Genomic DNA, 22,174 nt, shown 5'->3' on the forward strand with positions numbered 1-22,174 from the left:
CTCAGTCACAGGAGGCTACCTCATGAGGTAACCACCAGGGAACTGGATTCTGTCCATATTCAAGTATATTCCAGGAGACAATACTGAGTCACAAGCGTCATTCTCATTGTCTTTGTTTGCATGGCTTCAGAAATTCTGAACATGTCAAATGCAATAAGTCCACTGTCCATGTGCCCATGACTTTGGCTGTAAAAAGGGTATTAAGGCTAACAACCTGGATGTCTTCGTTTGCAAAAATTAAAGAATGGGTAAGATTCCATTTGGTATATCCAGTCTTGATTGCTCCAATCACTAGTCTCTGACCTCTTCATAAAATGACAAATTCAGCCACAAAAACCCCAAACTGGCCACTTTCCATAAGGTTATTTTCCTGAAACTCATTTCTCCCCTGTGGTCCATGTCGGAGAGGTCTTGGAATTTTCTGGCCCAAAGCCGACCCTCCCCTTGCAGGCTGTGGTACAGTCCTGGATAGAGTTGATTTTCACACCACACCATCAGTTCCTCTCCAAACTGGGGTAAAGTTTGAACACTTTGTATATCCACTCAGAGTAGAAAGCAACGTTAACAAAAAGCGCAGGCTGCGATGAGGCACATTTTGTTCTTTGGATGCTCACACCAATGATGACTTTGCGCTCATGTTCTTGGCAAACCAATGGGCCACCGTTGTCTTTCTGCATGGACAGGGTAGACAATATGATGTCAGACAGACAGCAAGTTAATTATGACCAAACTTCAAATGTCTAACACTGAAAGAATGCTTAAAAGGTCAGTTCACCCAAATTACAAAAAACATGTTTAACTCAATTTGCCAAACATTTCGAGATATTCACCACTGAAACTTCTGCTTCCACTCAAAGAAAAAGTAAACTACGGAAAATTTTGAAAACATTTGCATGTCTTTCCACAAAAGCAGTCCCAGTTACTCAGGATAATCCACAGGCGAACAAGTTGCAGTAAACATTTGAAAAAACTAGTTATCTACATTGTTGTGCATTGAGTAAAATTATCCTTCACAAGCAGTACATTGATGCTTTTCTATTTCATGATGCAGGAATAAATTTGAGACCCTTACATCACATACACCTTCTCCTCTCTTGCCGCCAGCACATATCCTGCTTTCTCCAGCATCCCCTTTGATTTGTGAGCACATGTCATTGTTGACCATTGGCATAGTCACAGCGTTGAGTGTCTCATCATATTGTGTATCTGTACAGGGAAAGATACACAAACCCGTAAGTGTTTCATGTTACACAACTCCTTTTGTTGTAATAATGGTTAAATTGGGAAATGGGTTGGTGTATGGGTGAAAGAAGGCAGTACTTTTGGTTTCCCCCCATCCATACATGGTGCAGTTGGTGCCTTCGGTGATGTGACACTCTTTTACTGGAAGATGAATAGTGGAGGCACCCTCAGACACAGGGGCAGGACTAGGTCAAACACAAAAATAGTCCTAAATTATAGTTACAATAAAACATAGGCTACTGTACACACACAAATAAAAGCAACATAAAATCAATGTGGTAAAACAAGAAATTAACTACAATTTATCTTGCAGGTGAATACTTACTCTGCTAGTTTCAGCATAACGAGGTTGGATCCTTCTGGCCCACAGATCAGACGAGAGATGCGTAGTCTTGGATGGTTTGAGGACTCATTGAGGTGGCGCAGACCGACCTGCACAGTGTAATCCCTGAGATCTGGAACACTGATGACCACAAGGACTATTGTAAGATATATGTATATATATATTTATTTTTTTAACTTTTACAGCAGGCAGAACCTATTTATCAATTATCTAACTGATTGGTGATTAAACTTATGTTAGCTACACATTTGGCAAGAAATCACTTTGATTCTGTTGAATGGGTTGTAGGATTGAGGGACTCTAGAGATCTGCAGTGCTCTTATTTTAAGCACTGTGGAGCCATAGCAGGATATTTACTATATACTTCATATGCAAAAAGAACTGCAATATTGCATATGGTGAGCTGAATTATCTGCAAAAGCTTTCCTAAAAAATTGCAATATGAAAAATCAAATTCCAAGGCACATTTCTGCATTCATTTCTACAAAAAATGTTACAAACTCATAATCATAGCAATGTAAATATGCAGTATTTTTTTCTTCATTTAACCCATTTCATATAGCAAACATGCACATTGTGAAGGCATAAAAGCAAGACAAGTAGCAAGGTCTCAAAGCAAAACCCTCGCTCATTCCATGATACACACTGCTGATAGTAAAGAACTGTACATAACTAGAGAGATAAGGACGTTTTCATAAAAGCCATTACTTCAGATGTAGAGATACTATATGTGTAGGACTGGCTCTGACAGAATGTTAAACAGGCCCAACAATTCTGTTTCATATCTCAGGTCAGGCCTGTCCGTGAGTGAGTAACTCTAAGTTAACAGGATACAGCCAGCATCTTCACTTTAAACAATATTAGAAAAGAGGGGTAGCAAGAAAAAATAAACATGTTTAAGAGCACATATAGGAAGCACATATAGAAGGATTTGATGAAGGTTAGTCATCAGACAGAGAATATAAAGGATAAGTATCAGAATGTGGAGCATTACCAGGATGTGAAGCACTGTTGGTCTGTCAAAATCCAGTCTTCTCTGATCAGTGAGCCACCACACACATGAACCTTCCTAAGAACATTTGAGATGTTTTTAACCATTACAGTGGATGTAACAGCATTAAAGGAAATTGGAATGAATGAAATTCTGTAAAAACCAAATACACAGTTGTAAAATGACTTACTCTCTTTGGATGCTTACAACCCAGCTGCCATCTGTACCTTGAACTTGGTGTCCTCCAACAATTCTGGTGTTTATATGCACAAAGCATGATATCTTGGGTCTGGTTAGATCTAGACAAGAAGATACATTTGATGATCTATGTTAGATGGATATATTATTTACATTTCAAAGGAAAAAAAAATATTAAAACTTTAAAAAGCAACTGTAAAATATGATTTGCTTTTTCAAGTAAATGACAACAAAGGGATTTGATGTAATGAGTAAAAAGCGAGGGCTAAGATCAGAGATAAAAAGACTAGAGGAGGACTAGACCGGTAAAAGCCAGATAAGCAAAAGTTACACTTACTGTTTGGTTGAGGAGCCACTGTAGCTGATTCACCTGATAGACATAAAGCAAATCACATCGGTAAGAACAAGCCCAGCAGCTAGAATAATTCAGACTGCTGACCATGCACAGACACACAATGCATGAAACCTCACTGAAAACTGAAATCTAAAAACGTATCTCTCAATTTGCATCATTGTTGGAGGCTATAGCAGACAGCAACCGCAGCAAATACATTTGCTTAAGACCTCAAAACTTCATGGAAGACCTGTTTTACATTATGGAAATGATTGTGTGGCCATTCGAAAGAACGTCTTCAATGCAGCCAGATTAAAACCAGCCAAATGAGATCCAGCTCCATGAATGTGTATTTTCTCAAGTGATGGCATGTAACGGATGGCAGCATAAACCTGCATCTGTTTGGTGTTTGAACATTGTGTATTCTGTACTAATTGGATAAAGACATGGCTAATAGATTACATAAACAACTAGCTGTATGAAAAAAACAGACATGACATTTTAGCAGCAGTCAAAGAAGATGTTAAACTAAATAATTTGTATTATTTTGTTGTACCCTACTGTATGTGCCATATACCACCACTCTGTGTCCTATACTAGATGCCAATTCATGCTCTTTCAGAGGTGCTGGACAGTCTGAAATACTTGCTTTTTAAAAATGTGCATTAGTTGACAAGCAGCTGTGATGTGAGCTGCATTGTTCACACACTTGCCAGTGTACTTTGTAAAAATCTGGAGGATTAAAGGGAGCAGATAAAGTCCAATCATCTCTGTCTGACACCACAATATCTTCTTGATAACCTTCTATTTGGCAAGACATAAATTACCATATTGTTAATGTTAAAATGAGAACAGAGGAAGCAGAAGCCATGACAAGCTTGTTTATTCTCTTCAAAAAGTTTTTCATTTGTTGTTATTTGTTCAAATGCTTCTGCTGACCTTACTGCGTGTCGTAATACACTGTCCTCATTGTGTCCTCGCTGTGGATGCGTAGCTACATTTCAGAACATGTGCACAACTGATGCTCTGATGGAATACAGGATATGCGGAGAAGCAATCATGTGAAAGCATGGTGACTAAATGATGAACTTAAGTGGTGAACAGCTTCCTTTAGATGTTTGGACAGTGTCGATTTTTGTAACTTTCTGAAACCAACAATCCATACCTGCTTTCCTCAGCAATTAGCCAGCTACCCACAGGTGTGAAAACACAGAGCTCCAAGCACTTTACAAAATTATTTTCCTCACATTCCTCACATTCCTACTTTGACCACTGCTTGTGCACTGCACAGAGAGTGGGCAGCAAAGGAGGCACTGTGTTATCACAAATGCATCCAAACAGGAATCTAAATCCTCAGTAACGTCACAGATAGATGGACATTCTTTCACAGCTCAACAATTTTTGATTAAACTCTCATGGTCTGTTTTATCCTCCTTATTGGTTCTGAAAGACTTGCATGCATCTTAAAAGAATAGTTTGAAATGTTATGGAAAAAGCTAGTCTACACTCATATGTACAGTAAATACATAGAGTCTGTAGCTAGTTAGCTTAGCACGAAGACAAAGAGCTCCAACCAGCATGCCCACCAATCAATATATTGTAACTCTTTTGTTTAAGTATTAAAATGATACGTTATGGGTTCACAGGTGTTGCTAGGCTAAGCTTATCACATGCTGACTTTAGCTGCCAGCTAATCGCGTGCTGGCTTTAGCATAGAGACATGACGGTAGTATTGATCTTTTCATCTCATTTTTAGCAAGGCAGCAAATATTTCCCAAAATGTTGAACTGTTTCTTTAAGGGTCTGCTAAAAAGATTACTAAAAACTTGCACTGTACAACATGTGCATCATTCACATCCCTTCTACTATGGTGCTCAAAGGGTCTATTAATATTTATAGCTGACATAACACAGACCATGTTTACACTTGGTTTTAAAATGCGTCTTGGGAGATCAGCTCACACGTGGACAGTGCTAAATACAGGTGTAAACGACCACCAAGATGCATTGTGATTCTGATCATTCAAACCACTTCCTGAGGTGATCTGGGATGCATTTGACCACATGTCTTTTGTAGTGTATACGCTAATGCATCTTGATGTGTCCCCAACAAGGATGTAACAGAAGTGGTGGTTGTTTTGGTGACAGTGCACTAACGCTAAATGACTTTGTCCTGCCAATCTCAACAGCTGGAATAGCTCGTACATGTATATTAGTTCTTGAAGCATTTTTGTTTTCTTAGCTGGCCCATGTGAAACAAATCTGACGCATTATTTGTGTATGAATCATCGAAATGCATTTTAAGACCAAGTGTACACAGTCTCACAGTGTACTCATGTATCAATTGTTACAGAGACAGACATTAGAAGAGACAAGGTTATTTATGCTGCTTACAGTGCTTCAGTTTGCAGTAGTCCCAAGCCAAGCGGTTATTTGGATTGGTGTAACACCAAGGGCCATGCTTGTCCCGGTCTGGGTTCCGGCAGTAGTTCTTCTCCAACCCTACATGGGATACTGTAGAGTGAGAATCCCCACTGTAAAACACACAAATACAGATTCTCATATTCCATTTGTTATTTTGCACACAGTGTATCAGTACTAACACTGGGCCACGTCTCATGGAGATTCATACACACTCTAAAAACACACAAGCATGTGCATACATGGAGTCAGGCACACATTGTCACGCACATACAGTACACAATGCAAGTAACCATGGTATGCCTGGAAAGTCTGACTCTGGCTTTCCTATAATGCAATGAATCCTCTGCATTCGCTGCAGAGAGCCCGTAGAAGGAAACACAGAGTTTTGTGAAGAGTGCTCCTGGGAGTATGAAAGTATGCACTCTAAGCATTCGGCAGGACTCAGACCAGCAGGAGCCACATCCTCTATGGAACGATTTGGTTGTGCTCCTGATTTGTAGGAATTCACATCTAATCGTGTGTCCTTTTGCAGCGTTCCACTTGGCTCTGCAAGAATTAAATGTAATCTTCTCAGATATCCAAAATACCCCTGAAAAGCAATTACTAGGTGTTACTAGGAGTTTGGACATACACACACAAGAATCATGCTAAGTGAAAGGCAACAATTTGTCAGGGGGTGAAGATAATTTCACTTCCCAAGAGAATGTTAAACAAGCTGTAGCTCTCAGCAGTTTTTCCTGGGCTGACCCTTAACCTTGAGCAGGGTAGACTCACTGGCTGCAGTCTATGCGAGGGAGCTGATTGGCTTTGATCTACTTTCCTCAGAAAGCACTTCCTGGGGTCAGGGGTCGGCTCTGGAACATGTCCATCTGTCTGTGTCATTTTAGCTTTTAAAATTCCTGTAAATTAAGTAATTCCAACAGCCTGACTTCAGCATGAAGCAACAGCCATGGAGTGGGCAACCTTTCCGTCAGGATGGGTCACTTGGAGAGCACCCCAGGGTTTCCTCTCGTCAGTTAGATGAATAATAATTGGGCCTGGTATTGACCCCTGAGGAACCCCTGATTTCCTCTAGCTGTTTGTTTTCACTACTTAGATTCATTCATATGAAAGGGATTTTCACAAGGCAATGGGAGCTAAGTTGTCAACAAACACTCATCAACGGAGCTGAAAAGAATGTCAGCCTCTCTAGGAAAAATTTCCAGTGTTTCTCAGTACAGCTTAACCTTAACTAAGAGTTAGCAGGAGGCACAAAAAACATGTTTATGTTTATTCAGTCATTTTGTTACCTGTTTATGTGATGTGACCAGTCCGCACAGGGAATCCCCGAGCGAGTTATGGATAAAGTGCCCCGGTACGTCTCTCCATTGGCTTCATAACACTCTGAAGAGGAACAGGATGAAGATATTTTAGTCATTCATGTTGAATAATCCCATGAGTACAAGACATTACTGAGCCCAGCAGTTTCTCAAACACCTAAATGCAATCAGTGAGTAGGCATACTCCAAAAAACACAATTATGCATGTGCATACACAAGGATCTAATTTGGGTGTACGCTTCTCTTTGTGGTTTCGATCTAATGTCAAGGGCCCCTGTGTAACTGGTGGTTACATAATTTAATAAAACATGTAAATCTTAAATCTGTCTTCTCTTAAACTAAATCAGAAGAGGGCCAATAGTCACTATCTGACTGGCTGCTTTTTGACATGTGTGGTCTTCTGAAATATAAAGCAGAGAAACACGGTAAATGACAGCGCACGCTATTGCCAATGTCTGGTATTTTTGTTCTTCAATGAAATGGAATTCATTGGACAGCATGCTGCCATGTGGCCAAGTCCTACGGGAGCAATATAAAAAGTGTCTGTGTGATTCCACTTGCAAAAACATGACATGTCTTATGAAGTGTTTGCAGTTTTATATTTCAATCATATTATTCAAGACATAACATCATTTTGAAGTTTGGCATCTAGAAAATGCTCTGGTATTCTTAAAAGTATATTTAGACATTTTGGGAAATAGACATGTTAAACTTTCTTGCCAAGTGAGATTAGATGAACATTATGACTCACGTCTATATGGTAAATATTTAGCTAGGGCCTGCAGGTGGCTGGCTCTGAATTTCTCTGAAAATCGACTGAAAAAAACTGAAATGTATAAACAAATGTGGTTTAATGGGTGGTTATGTGCCAGACTATGTCATGGCGATGAGAGGACTCTAGGAATAAACTGTGGATTTTGTTACTTTTGGACAGAGCCATCAAACTTCTCATCCAACACTTGCCAAGCAAGTGAGCGTGTTTCCCAAAATGATTCTGTATTCCTGTGAAATTGAACTTGCAGAGTAATTTACCCATTTTTTGTGTGGCCTCAGCATCACACCTGGGGATGTGCGTGCAGTTGGCTATCCTCTGATTAGGGTCTGTAGTGAAGCACCATGGGTAATCTGCACCATCAGGGTTACGGCAGTAGTTCTCTCTGAGGTCTCTGTAACACACACACAAACTACAATTTAAATCATGGTGCTGATGAGTGTATTTTTGCAGCAAAGCTATCAATTTCAAGATTCACTTTCAACACATTTCTTTTTGGCATTTCAAGAGTCAAATGCACAAGGTGAACAGATTACCTCCCTGACAAAGCAGAGAGAACTGAATCCAAGCTGTCAGGAGTCATGAAACATGCATTACTCACTTGCATTTGAAGTTCTTAGGAAGAAAGGAGTGGTTATGGGGGAACTGGGAGTCCCAGCGCTGACATGTCACACCCTCTGGAGTGACATTCATTGTGCCTCGGTAATCTGTGCCCTTTCCCTGGACACATGATGTTGTTACATTTACATCTCTGTCCTCACTGGAGTTTGAGTCTGGCAGAGAAATAACAACACAGTATAGAAATTAAAATTGGTAGTGCAGGAAAGCTTGAGAGAGAAGGCAATGGAGAAGTTTCTCAAGGCAGGAAGGAGGGAGAGAGAGAAGGCGGGAGATATTAATCCCCAGAAGAATGTGTCATGTTTAACCTAGAGACAGATGATCAAAAACAGTAGCATGGCCCCCTCCGCTTATCTGCGATAGGAACATTTCTGTGTATTCATAACACTGATGCCCCACATTCTTGCTTGTAGGGACTTCCACAACAAGAAGAAGTTACTTAACTTGCTGACATCACACAATGGTACAGGTCATTGTGATAAAAACTTGGGGCCGTCTCATATTTATGAATAAACATTTGACTCTAAATTAAACATGAAAATGAATGAAATGTTTCTGGTGAATTTGTTTATTGTGGCCCAACCAGAAATATCACATGTAATCCACTGTGGCTAGGGCAACTTTATCCCCAGGAAACTATTCCAAACAATATCAGATGGAATTCTGCTTTTCAGCAGTGCAGGGATAGCAGTACATGAGGAGCAACTTCTCCCCTCCGGATTTCTGTCTGTTTCTTTAGCCTTTGACAAATGAGATGGGAGAAGATGGAGGAGGAAAGGGAATGTTTTGAGGCATAAAGGGGAAGGAAAAGAGGGATTCTTTGGCTTGATGTAATGCATGCCAGTGTCTGTGTGCACTGTGTACTACAGGTCAGTGGTTTTTATCTTTCTGAGGGCAGGCATTGAGGGATACACACATCTGGACAAATGCAGATCATCCGCCCTTGCTGTAAATCATAACATGTACTGTAAAGTACGTGTGTGTGTGTGTGTGTATGTATGTGTGTCTGACAGAGACAAAGAGAGATGCTCTGTGTGTTTGTGTGTACACATGTGGGAATATTTCAATGTGCCTGCAAAGAAAAAATGAACAAATTCTCCAATCGCTTAACCTTGTTTTGGCAGCCACTTTGTTATTTCCTCTCTGTCTTTTATATTACATATTAAGGCAAACGTTATCTCAGCTACAACTCAGTCGAGACATACAGCTCAAAAATCTTTACAAACAGTAGCATGTAAAGTTCACTTGTTCCCTGTTCAGTCCACAAGCCAAAAAAAGCATTTGACAGTGACATAAAACAGAGAAAAGCAGCAAATCTTTATATTTATAAAGCTGGAACCAATGGATGTTTGGCATTTTCACCTGCTAAATGATTTAACATAACAAAATGATATACTAATATACAGATAAGCATCAAATTAAAGGAAAAAAAACAACACCAAGTATTTTAGTATTGTGTTAGGCCACCACAAGCTGCCAGAAATTCTTCAGTGCTCCTTGCCATAGATTCTACAATTCTCTGAACATCTGCTAAGGGGATGAAACGTAACTCTTTCAAAAGATACTCCATCATTTAGTGTTTTGATGATGGTGGTAGATGATGTCTATCATGTCTGTCCAAAATCTCCAATAGGTGTTGAAATCTAGTGACTATGAAGGATGTAGTTTATTTTATACTCACCAAGTCATTCAATGACAATCTATATCATTTTTTTCCACTCCACCTTTTATTTAATAAGTCATTTCTTAGTTTATATCATAATGTTTATACAATCCCTGTATATTAGCCTCTATTTTAATCCTCTTTTTTTATGGCTCCATGTCATCTTTGAGTGGTCTCAGTAAAACACTCCTGGCTCTCTGAAGTCATGCCCACCCCTTTACAAATAGCTCATTTACTCTTCCTTGTTGAGGTAAAAGGATTTAAAGGCAAGCACCACATGAAACATCAAGCTGGGTAAACAAAAGTCTTATGAGACTCCACATGGGAGAAGAGGGCCTTATTACAGCTCACCACAACTACCCCAAAACTCATAAAATTCTCTATGTAACAAACCACCTGGTATCCTCTAACCACTAGTTTGTAGTAGTCTGTCCAAAGACCAAGCCTGAAATCCTCAAGCCTATGTCCACTTTCAACTCGTATAACGGCTACCTAATTGTGTGATACGAACTGTTATAACACAGTAAGAGAACTATATGCTAAGGGGAAAACTAGCAGTCATAAATAGGAATAAAGCAATCATTTTGTCTTGTCTAATTATTCATTTTGAGTATATACAACAAGTAGTCTTACCACACACAGTGATGTTGCAGTACTCCCATGGAGTTTTGGGATCCATGGTGTAGCACCAGGGACGCAGACGATTATCTGGGTTACGACAGTAGTTGTCCTTTAAATCTTTGTCTTTGTACCTGAGTACAGATATGGGAGAGGATGCAGGGAAGGAAAGAAAGACATAACAGGGGAGAGAAGTAAGTCATAACAAAAGTTGACGTCTATCTCCTCTGATTTAGCATCATTACGCATTTGGTTGTGTGTATGTGTGTCTGTGTATGTATCTGTCTGCAGCTACTTTACTGCACCCATCAGTATATTATTTTTTGCACACATTTATGACCGTATGGTCAAGCACTTTTTCTGGTTGCGGTGATTCACTATTTTTGAAAAAACTATTTTATGCTCAGTTTTTTTACCGCAATTAACTACTGACTCCTCACTCCCCTTAACCAGCTGGTAAGGGGATCTGGTAAGTGATACACTGCTTCAGTTTGAAATCTTATTTATACTAGGGACAGCCAATCATGCCTTATTGCCATGTTAGATAAATTTGTACCAAATTTTAATACCTTGCGAGTGGGTTGTGTTGTAAATGCAAATAAGTATTGATAAGATTCCTCATGAGCCTATTGTAAAGCCTTTTAGACTTTTGTATTTTCAGAGGTCCTTGTCATCTTACAATATACTTTATGAGATTGCTAAGGAATTTTCAGTAATTGGCTAGGCTAAAAACAAGGCTTACCTAGTCTATTGCAGGCCACATTTTGGCCTTTGTCTTGGCTCAAAAACTGACATCCATAGAAAAGTTTGGTCTCATCATGAACTGTAACATCTGCAGATGAATTCCATACCCGATATGTTATGATCCACTACACTTAGGTATGATACCATATGAATAAATCCCTGTTTTTGTTATCTTCGCTGCAATCTTGACTGAATACACCTGGCAGAGATCTGCATTCTACTGAGTACACTCTTCTAGTTTATGTATGCATCTATCATGGGTGTGTGCTGGTATTGTCTGTGAGAAAGATTAGTCTGTGATTATCAGCTTTGTGACTTACTTTTTGGGCTGGAAGTGGTGTTTGTGAGGCCTTGCTGAGTCCCATCTCTGACAATCCTTGCCGCTCTCTGTATGGTCTACTTTGCCCCGGTAATCCTCCCCGTTACACGTTATACAAACCTCTGTCAACACAATTACAACATTTATCAAAACCTTCTGTTCGCTAGTAATGAATAGTATGATAATTGTCTTTATAACTTTTAGAAAAAAACAAACCACATAAACATTAATTAAATGCCCAATCACATCTTCAATCAATCATTCTGCATGAATCTAAATGTCTAGTGCTGTTGTTTGGGAGTCTTACCTTCTGAACACTGTGGTATGCCACACTCCTCAGCCCGTACGTTGGGGTCTGTGGTGTAGCACCACGGACCACCAGGATCATCGTTGGGATTCCGACAGAAGTTCTCCCTCAGGTCTTGCGTTGGATACCTATCAGGATAAAACCTACAGGGGAGCAGACAGACATTATTGAAAGTGTTAACTGATACTAAAAGCTGTATAAATACATTTTAGAGAGTGCTTGCACACTTGGCTGTTCCAGTAGTGTATACAGTACCATACGTGCCTGCTAGTGCTCTCAGTAACAAGCCAAATAAATTCAAAAGGCATTTACATTAACATGTAAGCTTCATTCTGAGAAATGGTAGTCCCTACAGTGTGACAAGATTACATTTTAAATCCTGGAATGATCAGACATAGCAATCCTATGCAAAGTAAGTCATTAATACGTGTTGCCTCTCCAGGATTGTACCTTCTGCATGATCACCTTACCAATTCCTACCATATCCCCACTCCCTCATGTGTGAAGCAGCCAGACTCTGTCACAGCACAGTAACTACCAGCAGCACAGAACAATGCTACGAGCCACTTGAAGCAGCCCAAGCAGGTCTTTTGCTGGCAGCCTTTGAACACGTTTAAACCTAATCCCTCTCTGTCAACAGCTACATCACGTCAGTGTGAACAAGCGACTTTAAGACTGTAAGAAAAAGAACCTGGCTGGTCCATAGGACCCCATACTGAATGGACAGTGTGTTAAATGTGTCTTCTGTCAGGACAAGATGATGAAAAGCTGGCATGTCAGCACCCTCTGATCCATGCTGACCGCATTCCCCCTCCCACCCAGGGAGACAAAGAGGGAAGACAGAAGGAAAAGGTTTGGGCATGGAAGAAGGATTAAAAGAAACAAATACCTGATTTAAGTGACTCAAAAAAGTACAAGTGAGCAAAATGGAGTGAGCAAAAAGGCAGGAGCATGGTTCTTAATTAATGATGTAAAAAGAAAAAAAAAATGCTGGAAAAGAAAAAGGACAAGGAAAAAGAACCAGAGTCCGCCCTCCCTTCAGCAGCTTGTCTGAACACTGTACCCCAGGCAATGACTCTTTTCTTGGGGGAGTCTGCTGTGCTCTCCCCTCCATGCCCTAGGGCTTACGCAAGGCTTCTACACTAATGCACAACATTATTCAACCCAGAACTAGAGGAAAGCTCAGGCATCTAACTTAGCAAAAAAAGGGAGAGACTGCTTAGAAGCAAGAAAAGGAAACACTTTAATGCAACAGACTGTATTATCTTATCTACAGACAAATATAATAGGGTTAGGACTAATAGCAACATTTCATTTGTGCATGTAACACAGACAACAAACTTGTTCCCTTCCAAAGCATCACTCTGCCAAGTGCCAAAACTCACATCTGTTGTGTGTAACTCACAAGCTCAATATATTTATGTCACAATACAGTATCCTTAATTTATGAATGGAATTACAAGGGTCCTCACTTTACAAAACGGGTTGCATCTGGTGAGAGTCTGTAAAAGGCCGAAGCATGGGAGCAAGTTAGCCATAATGACGTTGCGCTAACAGATGTTAGCCAGTTATTCATCTCCTTGCCAAAGTCTGTTCCCATCGGAGCGCAGGCAGACACTCTGCACACATGCTTCACTCTGGGCCGGCTAAACATATTGGCTAGATTTTGATATCACTGAAGATGAAATCTAGACCTGAAGTAACTGCTGCAAAATGTCTAGCAAAATGCACCTGGTGAGTATGGAACAAACGTTGTCATGCATCAGTGCTAAAGCATCCAAAGGACTAAAGTATTCAACGATTATGGCAAGCAAGCAGGGATTTTATGGATCTTAACCCTGCAATAATGGATTTTTTTGACCACTGGGGGGCAGCGGAGACAAGCTGTGAATAAAACACTAACATATTGTCATCTTTAAGGTTGGCAAAACTTGTTAACACACCCTCAATATCAATTCTACTTTTAGCTCCATTTTGGTCTCCGCCAACTCCTCCAACCACAAACTACTCATGGCTCTTTAGCTTATTAAGTAGTTTTCTAACATTGCTGTTTATGGTTAGATAAGTGTATGATTTTACAGAGAATTTTTGCTGAAAACAGCAGCCAACTGTGGCTGGAAATGATGCTGATCACAGGGGCGAGATTAAACAAGAACACTTAAGTTTCTATAAAAATAAACAATGAGCTAAAAGATGCTAAAATACTCTATAGAGCTGAGGGGACTGTACAGTTAGGTAATACTTCTCTGTGTGTTCATCGCTACAAACAATCCTATTCACATTCAAGTAGTCATGTAATCCATAATTGATATGCAAATATTGCTTGTAACCCCTGTAGAAAATCCTCTTCATGCCCAGTCATAGGTGGACTTAATCTCAACCTAATGGGCCACACCTGAAGTGATAAGAGGCTTTTGTTTGCTGATTATTGTTTTCATTTGCCTTCTAGCCTTTAAATCATTTAAGAAAGTCAAATTTGTGGTGGAAAACCTGTGAGCAAGATAATAAAAGTTGAACAGCTCTTATCTCTGGTCCACATACTTTAACTGGTGTGCCAATGTATAGGCTCTTTAAATAACCCAGCTACCACAAACAAGTTTCTATAACCTAACCTAATCATTTTTGGAAGCAGGTATTCACCTGCTGTCAGAACACTGCTGAAGTGTCTTCACTCAAATGACATTAAATCCAAGCTGCAGGGGTGTGTTTCTGGAGCTGAGCATGTACTCTGGCCTCCAAGTTGAAAAGTGTATTCCCTATGAGGATAAATAAATGACTGCCATGTTGTCTATTATTATAAACAAGCACATAAATGTCCCCTTTTCCACTCTGCTGGGCATCAACACACATTTCTTTCAAAGACCTGGTTCAAACACTAAATATAGACAACAGGTGGAAGTCCCATTCCTGGAAGGGAACCTCCTGAGAAATCACCCCTGCCCCACGGTGATCGGTCAAGCATGAAAATAATAGTTACCTGAAACTCAAACAGTGCGTGGTTCATTATGGTGGTAATTCTCACACAGCGGGACAGTCCCATGTTAGGTAACCCCTCAGTGCCACTAAATCTCCCTTAAGTAAAGCTCCCTCTGACCCCTTGAAAGTTAAAAGTTGCTGACAAGCTGGGGCGATGTTGTTGAATGTTACATTTGCCATCTGGGAAGGGGACTCGGACTGTGTGTCAAATAAACAATGACAAAGCATTCCTAATGTGAGGTACTGCTTGTGGAAAAGCAAGGGAGGATTAGAAGGACTGCGTGTAAGGACAGGAAAAGAGAGGAGAGCAGAGGACCAATACTGCTATGTATTTTAATTTGGGGGATCAGTGAACTTGTATATTCCCTAAGCATGTCTGTGGCTTTGTGAGCTCAGCTGGACAACAGACAGAACATGACTTCAGTCTATAAATCTTTGTGCTTTCGTTCCTTCATTCTACCTCCCCTCTGTCTCTTTTTCTCTCTGCACTTCTTCAAACTCTTCTTACTCTGTCTCAACCCCCCTCCCCACTGCTGTTAAATATCTTGTAACTAATGAACACCACTAATGAGATGCTGGCTCAGAACCATCTTTGCAAATTTACTGATCTTGCCTTACTGAAGCTGAGAGAAAACATCTATGGGATACACCTGATGGCCTACAGTGCAGCAGAAAAACAACTTCATGTGGGAGGACATCCCTGTATGTGTTGAAAGAAATCTGACTTAACTCTGGATAAATGTTCAACCGTCTCCAAGCTTCTACCTCCTCTTAACCCCATTGGCACAAGGATATGATCTGAATATCAATAAATCAGCCTTTGGGGCCTGTTCAATATCCGGCACAGAGAAATAGAGAAGAAGCATCCAGGAAAGTGATGGAACCCTAAAGATTACAAAGGTGGCTTTGAAGACTGCTGGTCCAAATCTTGATTATGATTAACACCTTCTCCTGCTGAAAGACCTGTTGGAGTGCTGCCGAGCAAGGCACTGTGCCCTTAGGTGACAAGTGAGTATTTGTAACCACTACTCTACTCTAATGTCGGTCAGCTACTTTGGTCTGAAATATCTCAACAACTCACCAACAGTTCTGTACAGATATTCATGGTCCACTGATAATGAATTCTACTGACTTTGGTCATCCACTACTGCCAGGTTGACATTTTGACAACTATTGCATGGATTGGACTGCACTGATGTTTTTCAGAGGATGAATACTAACATGTTTGCCAATTCCCTGACTTTTCTGCAACCACCACTAAGACATTACCATCTATGGTTTTGAATGAGATGTGACAACAATTATGGGATAGATTGCCAAAATGTTTGGTACGCACATTCATGTCCCCCTCAGGATGAGATATAAAGCTTTGGCTTAACTTATCTAACTTAACTCATCTAGTATCATCAGAATCATCAAAACTTCAGTTTGTCCAATACTTAAAAATTTATGATATTCCCATTCTTAGTTGTAGTTGGTGTTTAGCGCAAATCAGCAAAAGCTATCACGCTAAGAAGTAAGAGTAAGATGGTGTTTATGGATTACACCTGCTAACCATCAGAATGCTAGCATTGTCATTGTGAACATACCATTGATGTGTGTGTTTTGACTGTTGTGGATAAAACAGAGAGGACTTACGTGTGCTCATTGATGTTATTATCAGACCAAGCTTGGCAAGTTATGTTTGACTTTGTCCAAGACCTCCTCCCTCTGTAGTTGTCCTTGGTGCCGATGATACACTCCCTTATATAATCTGAGTGAGGGCAAAGGAATGAAAAAGCATTTGAAACATCCATTCATGTTCTCAAGATACAAGTTGTCCATGTGTACTTTTTTGCCGGTTTATACAGTGTTTAATCAATCAAAAGTTAATTTGTGTATGCTGTCTTGACCACCTGGAGAATATTTTGGCTTTGTCCATGTATGGTCAATAAAGCTTTTTTACAGCAAGCATTTTAGAATGTCCCAGTTTGCGAGTTATTCCCAAAACAGACAACTATCTGACGTTCATTAAATGTCACCGGGGGGAGTTTCCATAAATTTAGCAGTAAATTCTAAAGTGCTAGATTACACAGCTTGCGCTAGAGAAAGCTTTTGCACTCCGACTGTAAACAATGAATTTTTTTGTTTACACTCCACTCAAGTTTGCTACATGTTTATGCATGCTTCGCTCCTCATTGAAGTGATTAAACAGCAGGGAGTTGGGGGGGGGGTTAGCTGTTTTTATTGTGTCAACAGAGAAACCAAAGTCCTTAAAACGCTAACACAAGCATACTAAGAACAACAACCCACAATCACTAACAAACCTGTTCTCATGAGAAAAACACCAGTACATGATGTCAACCTCTGACACTTACCTTTTTTTTCATACAAAGTAAAGTTGGTGTTGGCCTGCTTCTGTACACCGTGTGTGAAGCGGTCAAAGGAAAGCAAGTGGCATTTCCTGTTGTGCTTTTGAAAGTTGAAAGCTCTGTCGAAACACACGGGAAATAGTTGAGAGATGAATTGATAAACACCAAAAATATGTAAATACTAGAAAGTCAAACCGGCACTTTACAAAGCATGTGCCAGACTTTAGAGAAACAGAAGGAAAAAAATGATCTCACCTGCAGTTGAAGTTTTTCTTGACCTTCTTGCACTTTCGAGCGCAGTGTTCCTGTGATCGGCTGCTTCGTACCAAAGGGGGCTGAGGACAGTCTGTGCAAACCAGCATGTGGTTCTCAGTCTTCTCATACTTTTGTAATGACTGGTGAGCCCTTCTACAGCAACCTGCAAGAGCACGATGACACATGAGAACACTTAACTTATTATTAAACCATTATTTATCATGGTCTGTTTATTAATTTCACTGTTTGAACTAAATGCCTAGTTGTTTTGACATCAAACTCTGCAATCATACAGATGTCTTGAGTTGTCTGATGATGTATACAATTGTCAATGGCTATCGTTCCCATCTCTACCATTCATCCCATAGTGCATAAATGCTACATATGTTTTGTGACCCAGCAGGTGCTTGGAAAAGAAGGCACTGAGCCAGTGGCCAGCTCTGTGAAGACTGTGTGTTTGACAATGTCTCTGTTTTGCTTCATAACTTCTAATTTATCTTTGACATTTTAACATGAAACATTATTTTCCTCTGCATGTGATTTAAAATAATGACTTTAACTCCTTTCAAGTGATGGTTTTAGATATAGTTTGTCTGAGTGCATCAAACATAAGTCAAATATTGGAAGCACTTCCCCTCAAGTCTCAGTGCTGACAGATCAATGAGAGTTTTTCCTTGAGTTTCTTTCTGGTGTCTTAAAGCATGATCACTCTTGGAAAGCAGAAAGCAGAGCAAAGATGAAATTATTACACTGTTGGGTGACCAGCTGTTAATGAAAGCATCCTTCAACTACAGTTTGCTTTAAGCCCAATGTTGGCATTTTAGTGTTCACCTTCCTGAATCGTAAAGAAACATCATTATGGATGTCTTGAACCTGCTCACAATTCGGCTGCTGTGCAGCTCCATCGCCTTCCTTTAGATCATGCCTCAGCTGTGCTGGCCAAACTGAGGTATAGCAGACAAGTTTATGTGTCAGAAAAGCTAGTATGAAGTGTGTCTAGGATCAAAGCTCAGTTGAAATTGCCCCCCAGCATCCATGCTTCAAACTGAGATAGCTGTCTGAGAAATGCAGAGTTGGTGCTGGACTGTGAAGAAAGCCAAGAGAACAGAATGATGTCAATCCAACAGGCTGATACGCTGCGGTGTCCCAGTTGGAGATTTAATGCTCATGAAAGCATATCTCTTATTTTACTACATTCACAAGCCAAAACAGCTTTTTTTGGCAGTTTTTACTACTCTGCTGTTTTTGTTATGTTGCAATTTATGTTATTATAGATACATTCTTTACAAATCCACGATTCTACCAGAAACCTATTTCACATAACCTGACAGTCATGACTCTTTAATAGCTGTGAAAGTCTCATTAGAACTCCTGCTGACCATCTACAGTGACATTCCGTGTATTCTTTTTTCATCTTGAGCAACACAAATGATCTTTTTGGGAACAAAACAAGATGCAGAATTCCTGTCACTCAACATTTCTACTAACTGATAAAGTTTTATGTACTGTCTCTCAACTATTGGCATACAACACTCTCTAGAAAAACATAAAGTATGTGATGACAATTTGGAAAATTGTCAAAGTTGCAAAAGGACACTTGTATTTATAGGCTTTTGTTGAAAGCCATTTCGTTGGAAGAAGTACATCAAAAGAGAATTCTATCATTGCAAAGACGTGGCATAATGTATACAAGATCCATACGGGTTCAAAAGCAGGACAAAAACATATTTTAAGAGCAAATCCTCTGTGATGCAAATCATTCATTTTTACCTACTGGAAAAGAGCCCATCCTTCAGCAGAATGGAGCAAAACTGTAAACGCATTTTCTGGGGGCTACAGCAACATCTTTATATACCTTATGTGTTTAGTTTCTATAGTTTTCCGTTTATAATTAGGGGCAAGTGTGATATAAATCACACAGGGAAATCTCATGCTACTGAGTTACAGCTACATGCTCTGGTGCCAAGATCCGACACAAGTCGTTGTGTGTGTACTTAGGATATTGTAAACTGTGGAGCGTTTAGAGGCTCCTCATGGTTGAAAATGGTTTTTGGGGAGGACGTGTTATTAATGTTTGGGCTCCACTGGACCACATCTGGCACTCATCACAGTGTTGTTCCAGCCCTGATGTCTGGCCAGGCTGCTCAATTAGATTTCACTTAGTCTCTTCCTCTCCTTGCAGTCAGACTCCTGCTATCTCCAAATCCCAAACATTTGCTGAAGTTGAAGATTACAATAAAAGGTGCTCAAAGGGCGAGTGAGAGCGATGAGATTTAATGAGAAGAGGCAGCAATAGCTTAGAGGAACAGGTCTGAGTGTCCACTCTGGCTTGGAAAATGTACAAGTGAATGACACTCTAACCTTCCTCAGAAAGTCACACTTAAGCCCTTGAGCAAAGCATGCAAGTGTCAGCTGGATAAGTACTCCAGTCAAACTTCTTTGGATAACAAAAGGTCACTGATAATCACAAAATGTGTAAATTTAAAGCAGTGCAGGGAAGGAATTGTATTATATGAACAACAGGAAAGTAGCAGGTTAAAGGTGTGCCTCTGTCTGGGAATTAAGCAGACATTACATCTGCTTCAGAGAGCGCAAAAAGTGGAACATGGGCTCAGCAGCCAGATGTTACCCCTCCACCCCCACCCCTTTTGCTCTCCCTCACACACACACACACACACACACACACACACACACACACACACACACACACACACACACACACACACACACACACACACACACACACACACACACACACACCTTTTCTATCTCTCTACCGGGACGAACGCACGAATACCACAGTCCGGTGCGCGCATTTTACTTTCCCCAACTTCAGGGCGGTCACAGGTCAGGGTCTGCACCCCCGGAGGTGGTAACTATGAATTCACTACTTTATCAGCGGGGCGGATGTAAGCCGGGACGGTGTCTGTAACCACCAGATAACCTGCACTCGCTTGGATGCGTTTTAGGGACTGGTGGTCGTGTGTGCACCCTGGGTTGTACTGCAGCATTACATTATCCTCTCAGTAGCTGGCGTTAGTCCAACAGATGCGAGAGTGTCTATTACTCAGACTGAATGGCCATGACCTGTATAAAAAGTTTTATGACAGAGCAGTAACATAAGCAGATGTAGGCTACTTCAAACCAAGCGCTTTGGCACAGGTTTCTACCTTTACGCGGCTAAAAACGGCACGGTGCGCATCCTTATTCCGCAGGACGAAACGTTCAGATGTCAAATATTATTGCTCAAAATATTTTAATTTCCAAAACATTTTAGGAAACAGTTTTAAAAAGTAGCTATGCATCTTTGCTATGGGGTATTAGATACCGTGGTGAACTATAATAATGAGAACTATAGGAGGACTTGGAGAGGAGGTTCAGTTTAATGAGCTGCTCAATTATTTCATTCAGAACGGCTCCTACATGTCATTCTGTAAATAGCCTTGAGTGTGTTCTTTTCAGAAGCTGACGAATTACCACAAGCATCCATCATAAAATAAACAACAAGACAAGGCTTGATTAAGTTTATTCTATACCACTAAACGTCATACTCAGTAATTAAAAATAATGATTGTGTACACACAACATAGCGTCAATAGTTCCTGCCAAATACTTAGTCATGTCCTGAGTGTCACAATCGTGATTGAAAGTATGAGAAATAGGAATGTAATGGGATTTTGCCCACTTTTCTAACTAGTTTTTTTAATTTTTTAAAGCGTTGTTTTCTATACATTTCTTAACTGTACATGCTGAAAAAAAGAAACAAAGTTACATTTTAACATGCATTTCAAACACAAATTTGATCCCATAGCTACAGCTGATGTTCAACACAGCTCTTCATGTCTTACCTGTATCCAACACCACAACACACACCAAAGCTTGGTAAATCCATACGTTTGTCCTCATGGTTAATAACTTTGGAGCAGTTTAGAATCCGATGGGTGTGCGTTACAAATGAATAGAGAGAGAGAGTTGGTGGTTTAATGAAGTGCAGAGTGGCTGATGAGCGGCAGAAGACTCTGCTGCTTCCTCACACAGATGCCACTTTTCCAACAAACCGCACGTCCTCGGTTCAACCCCCTTTTTACTTGTGTGTGTACTCCTCTCCAACATCACTTCTGTCAAGTCCTCTGGAATAAATTCTACAACTTCCGGCTATTATTTTCAAAATAAAACCATAATTGCTTCATATTCTGTTTTTTTCATCATTCCAAATATTAAAAGTCAAAATAAGTCAAAAATAAGGCATATATGGTGAAAAAGGTGAATTCAAATAAAAATCCACTTATTTTACTCCAGAATTCACCAGTCATCGAAACTATTTTAGCTTATTTCATAATCATGTGAGCTTAAGCAAGATTTTAATGAATCAAGCCAGTCATACAGAATCAACTAACAGTGATATATTAACTGTAATGGTATGGTTTCTCTGTATTCCACTTATTTGTGTGAGTTTGGGGATTTGCTTCATTGCTCATTTGCAGGTTATACGGCATTTCAGCTTAACAGGCTGGCTTGGGTGGCACATTGGTATTTTAATATACCGGGCATTTCTAACCTAATCATGATGGTTCCACATGGTCATGACTTTCTAATAGACCACATTTTATAAACTGGGTTTATACATTGTAATTACTGGCTTATTAATAATTAATTAAAAAATTACTCTCTAGATAACCTATAAGCTTTTTATAAGAACAA

The 22,174-nt window shown here is 40.0% G+C and overlaps 1 protein-coding gene across 1 annotated transcript; it reads right to left on the bottom strand.

Moving 5' to 3' along the window:
• Positions 1-444: 444 nt before the first annotated feature.
• On the bottom strand, positions 445-21,379 carry hgfa (hepatocyte growth factor a). Its single transcript, XM_062443920.1, has 18 exons — positions 21,322-21,379; positions 17,474-17,636; positions 17,225-17,337; positions 16,506-16,620; positions 11,892-12,034; positions 11,586-11,706; positions 10,537-10,655; positions 8,224-8,395; positions 7,883-8,034; positions 6,821-6,914; positions 5,502-5,641; positions 3,112-3,144; positions 2,767-2,875; positions 2,580-2,654; positions 1,568-1,705; positions 1,321-1,427; positions 1,073-1,206; positions 445-671 (listed from the first exon to the last, which is right to left on the bottom strand). Exons 1-18 carry the CDS (start codon positions 21,377-21,379, stop codon positions 495-497), a joined length of 2,163 nt encoding a protein of 720 aa, XP_062299904.1. The 3' UTR covers positions 445-494.
• Between the last annotated feature and the right edge of the window lie 795 nt (positions 21,380-22,174).

Source organism: Scomber scombrus, chromosome 22 (genome assembly GCF_963691925.1).
Source record: "Scomber scombrus chromosome 22, fScoSco1.1, whole genome shotgun sequence".
NCBI lineage: Eukaryota > Metazoa > Chordata > Actinopteri > Scombriformes > Scombridae > Scomber > Scomber scombrus.

What these genes read in the sequence shown, in the direction of transcription:
- hgfa (XM_062443920.1), bottom strand. Translation starts at nt 21,379, where the DNA reads ATGAGGACAAACGTATGGATTTACCAAGCTTTGGTGTGTGTTGTGGTG. An exon ending in CCTAAGAACTTCAAATGCAA is followed by an intron (nt 8,035 to 8,223) that starts GTGAGTAATGCA and finishes TTTAAATTGTAG; the next exon opens with TTTGTGTGTGTGTTACAGAG. An exon ending in AGTGGCTCCTCAACCAAACA is followed by an intron (nt 2,876 to 3,111) that starts GTAAGTGTAACT and finishes CTTCTTGTCTAG; the next exon opens with ATCTAACCAGACCCAAGATA.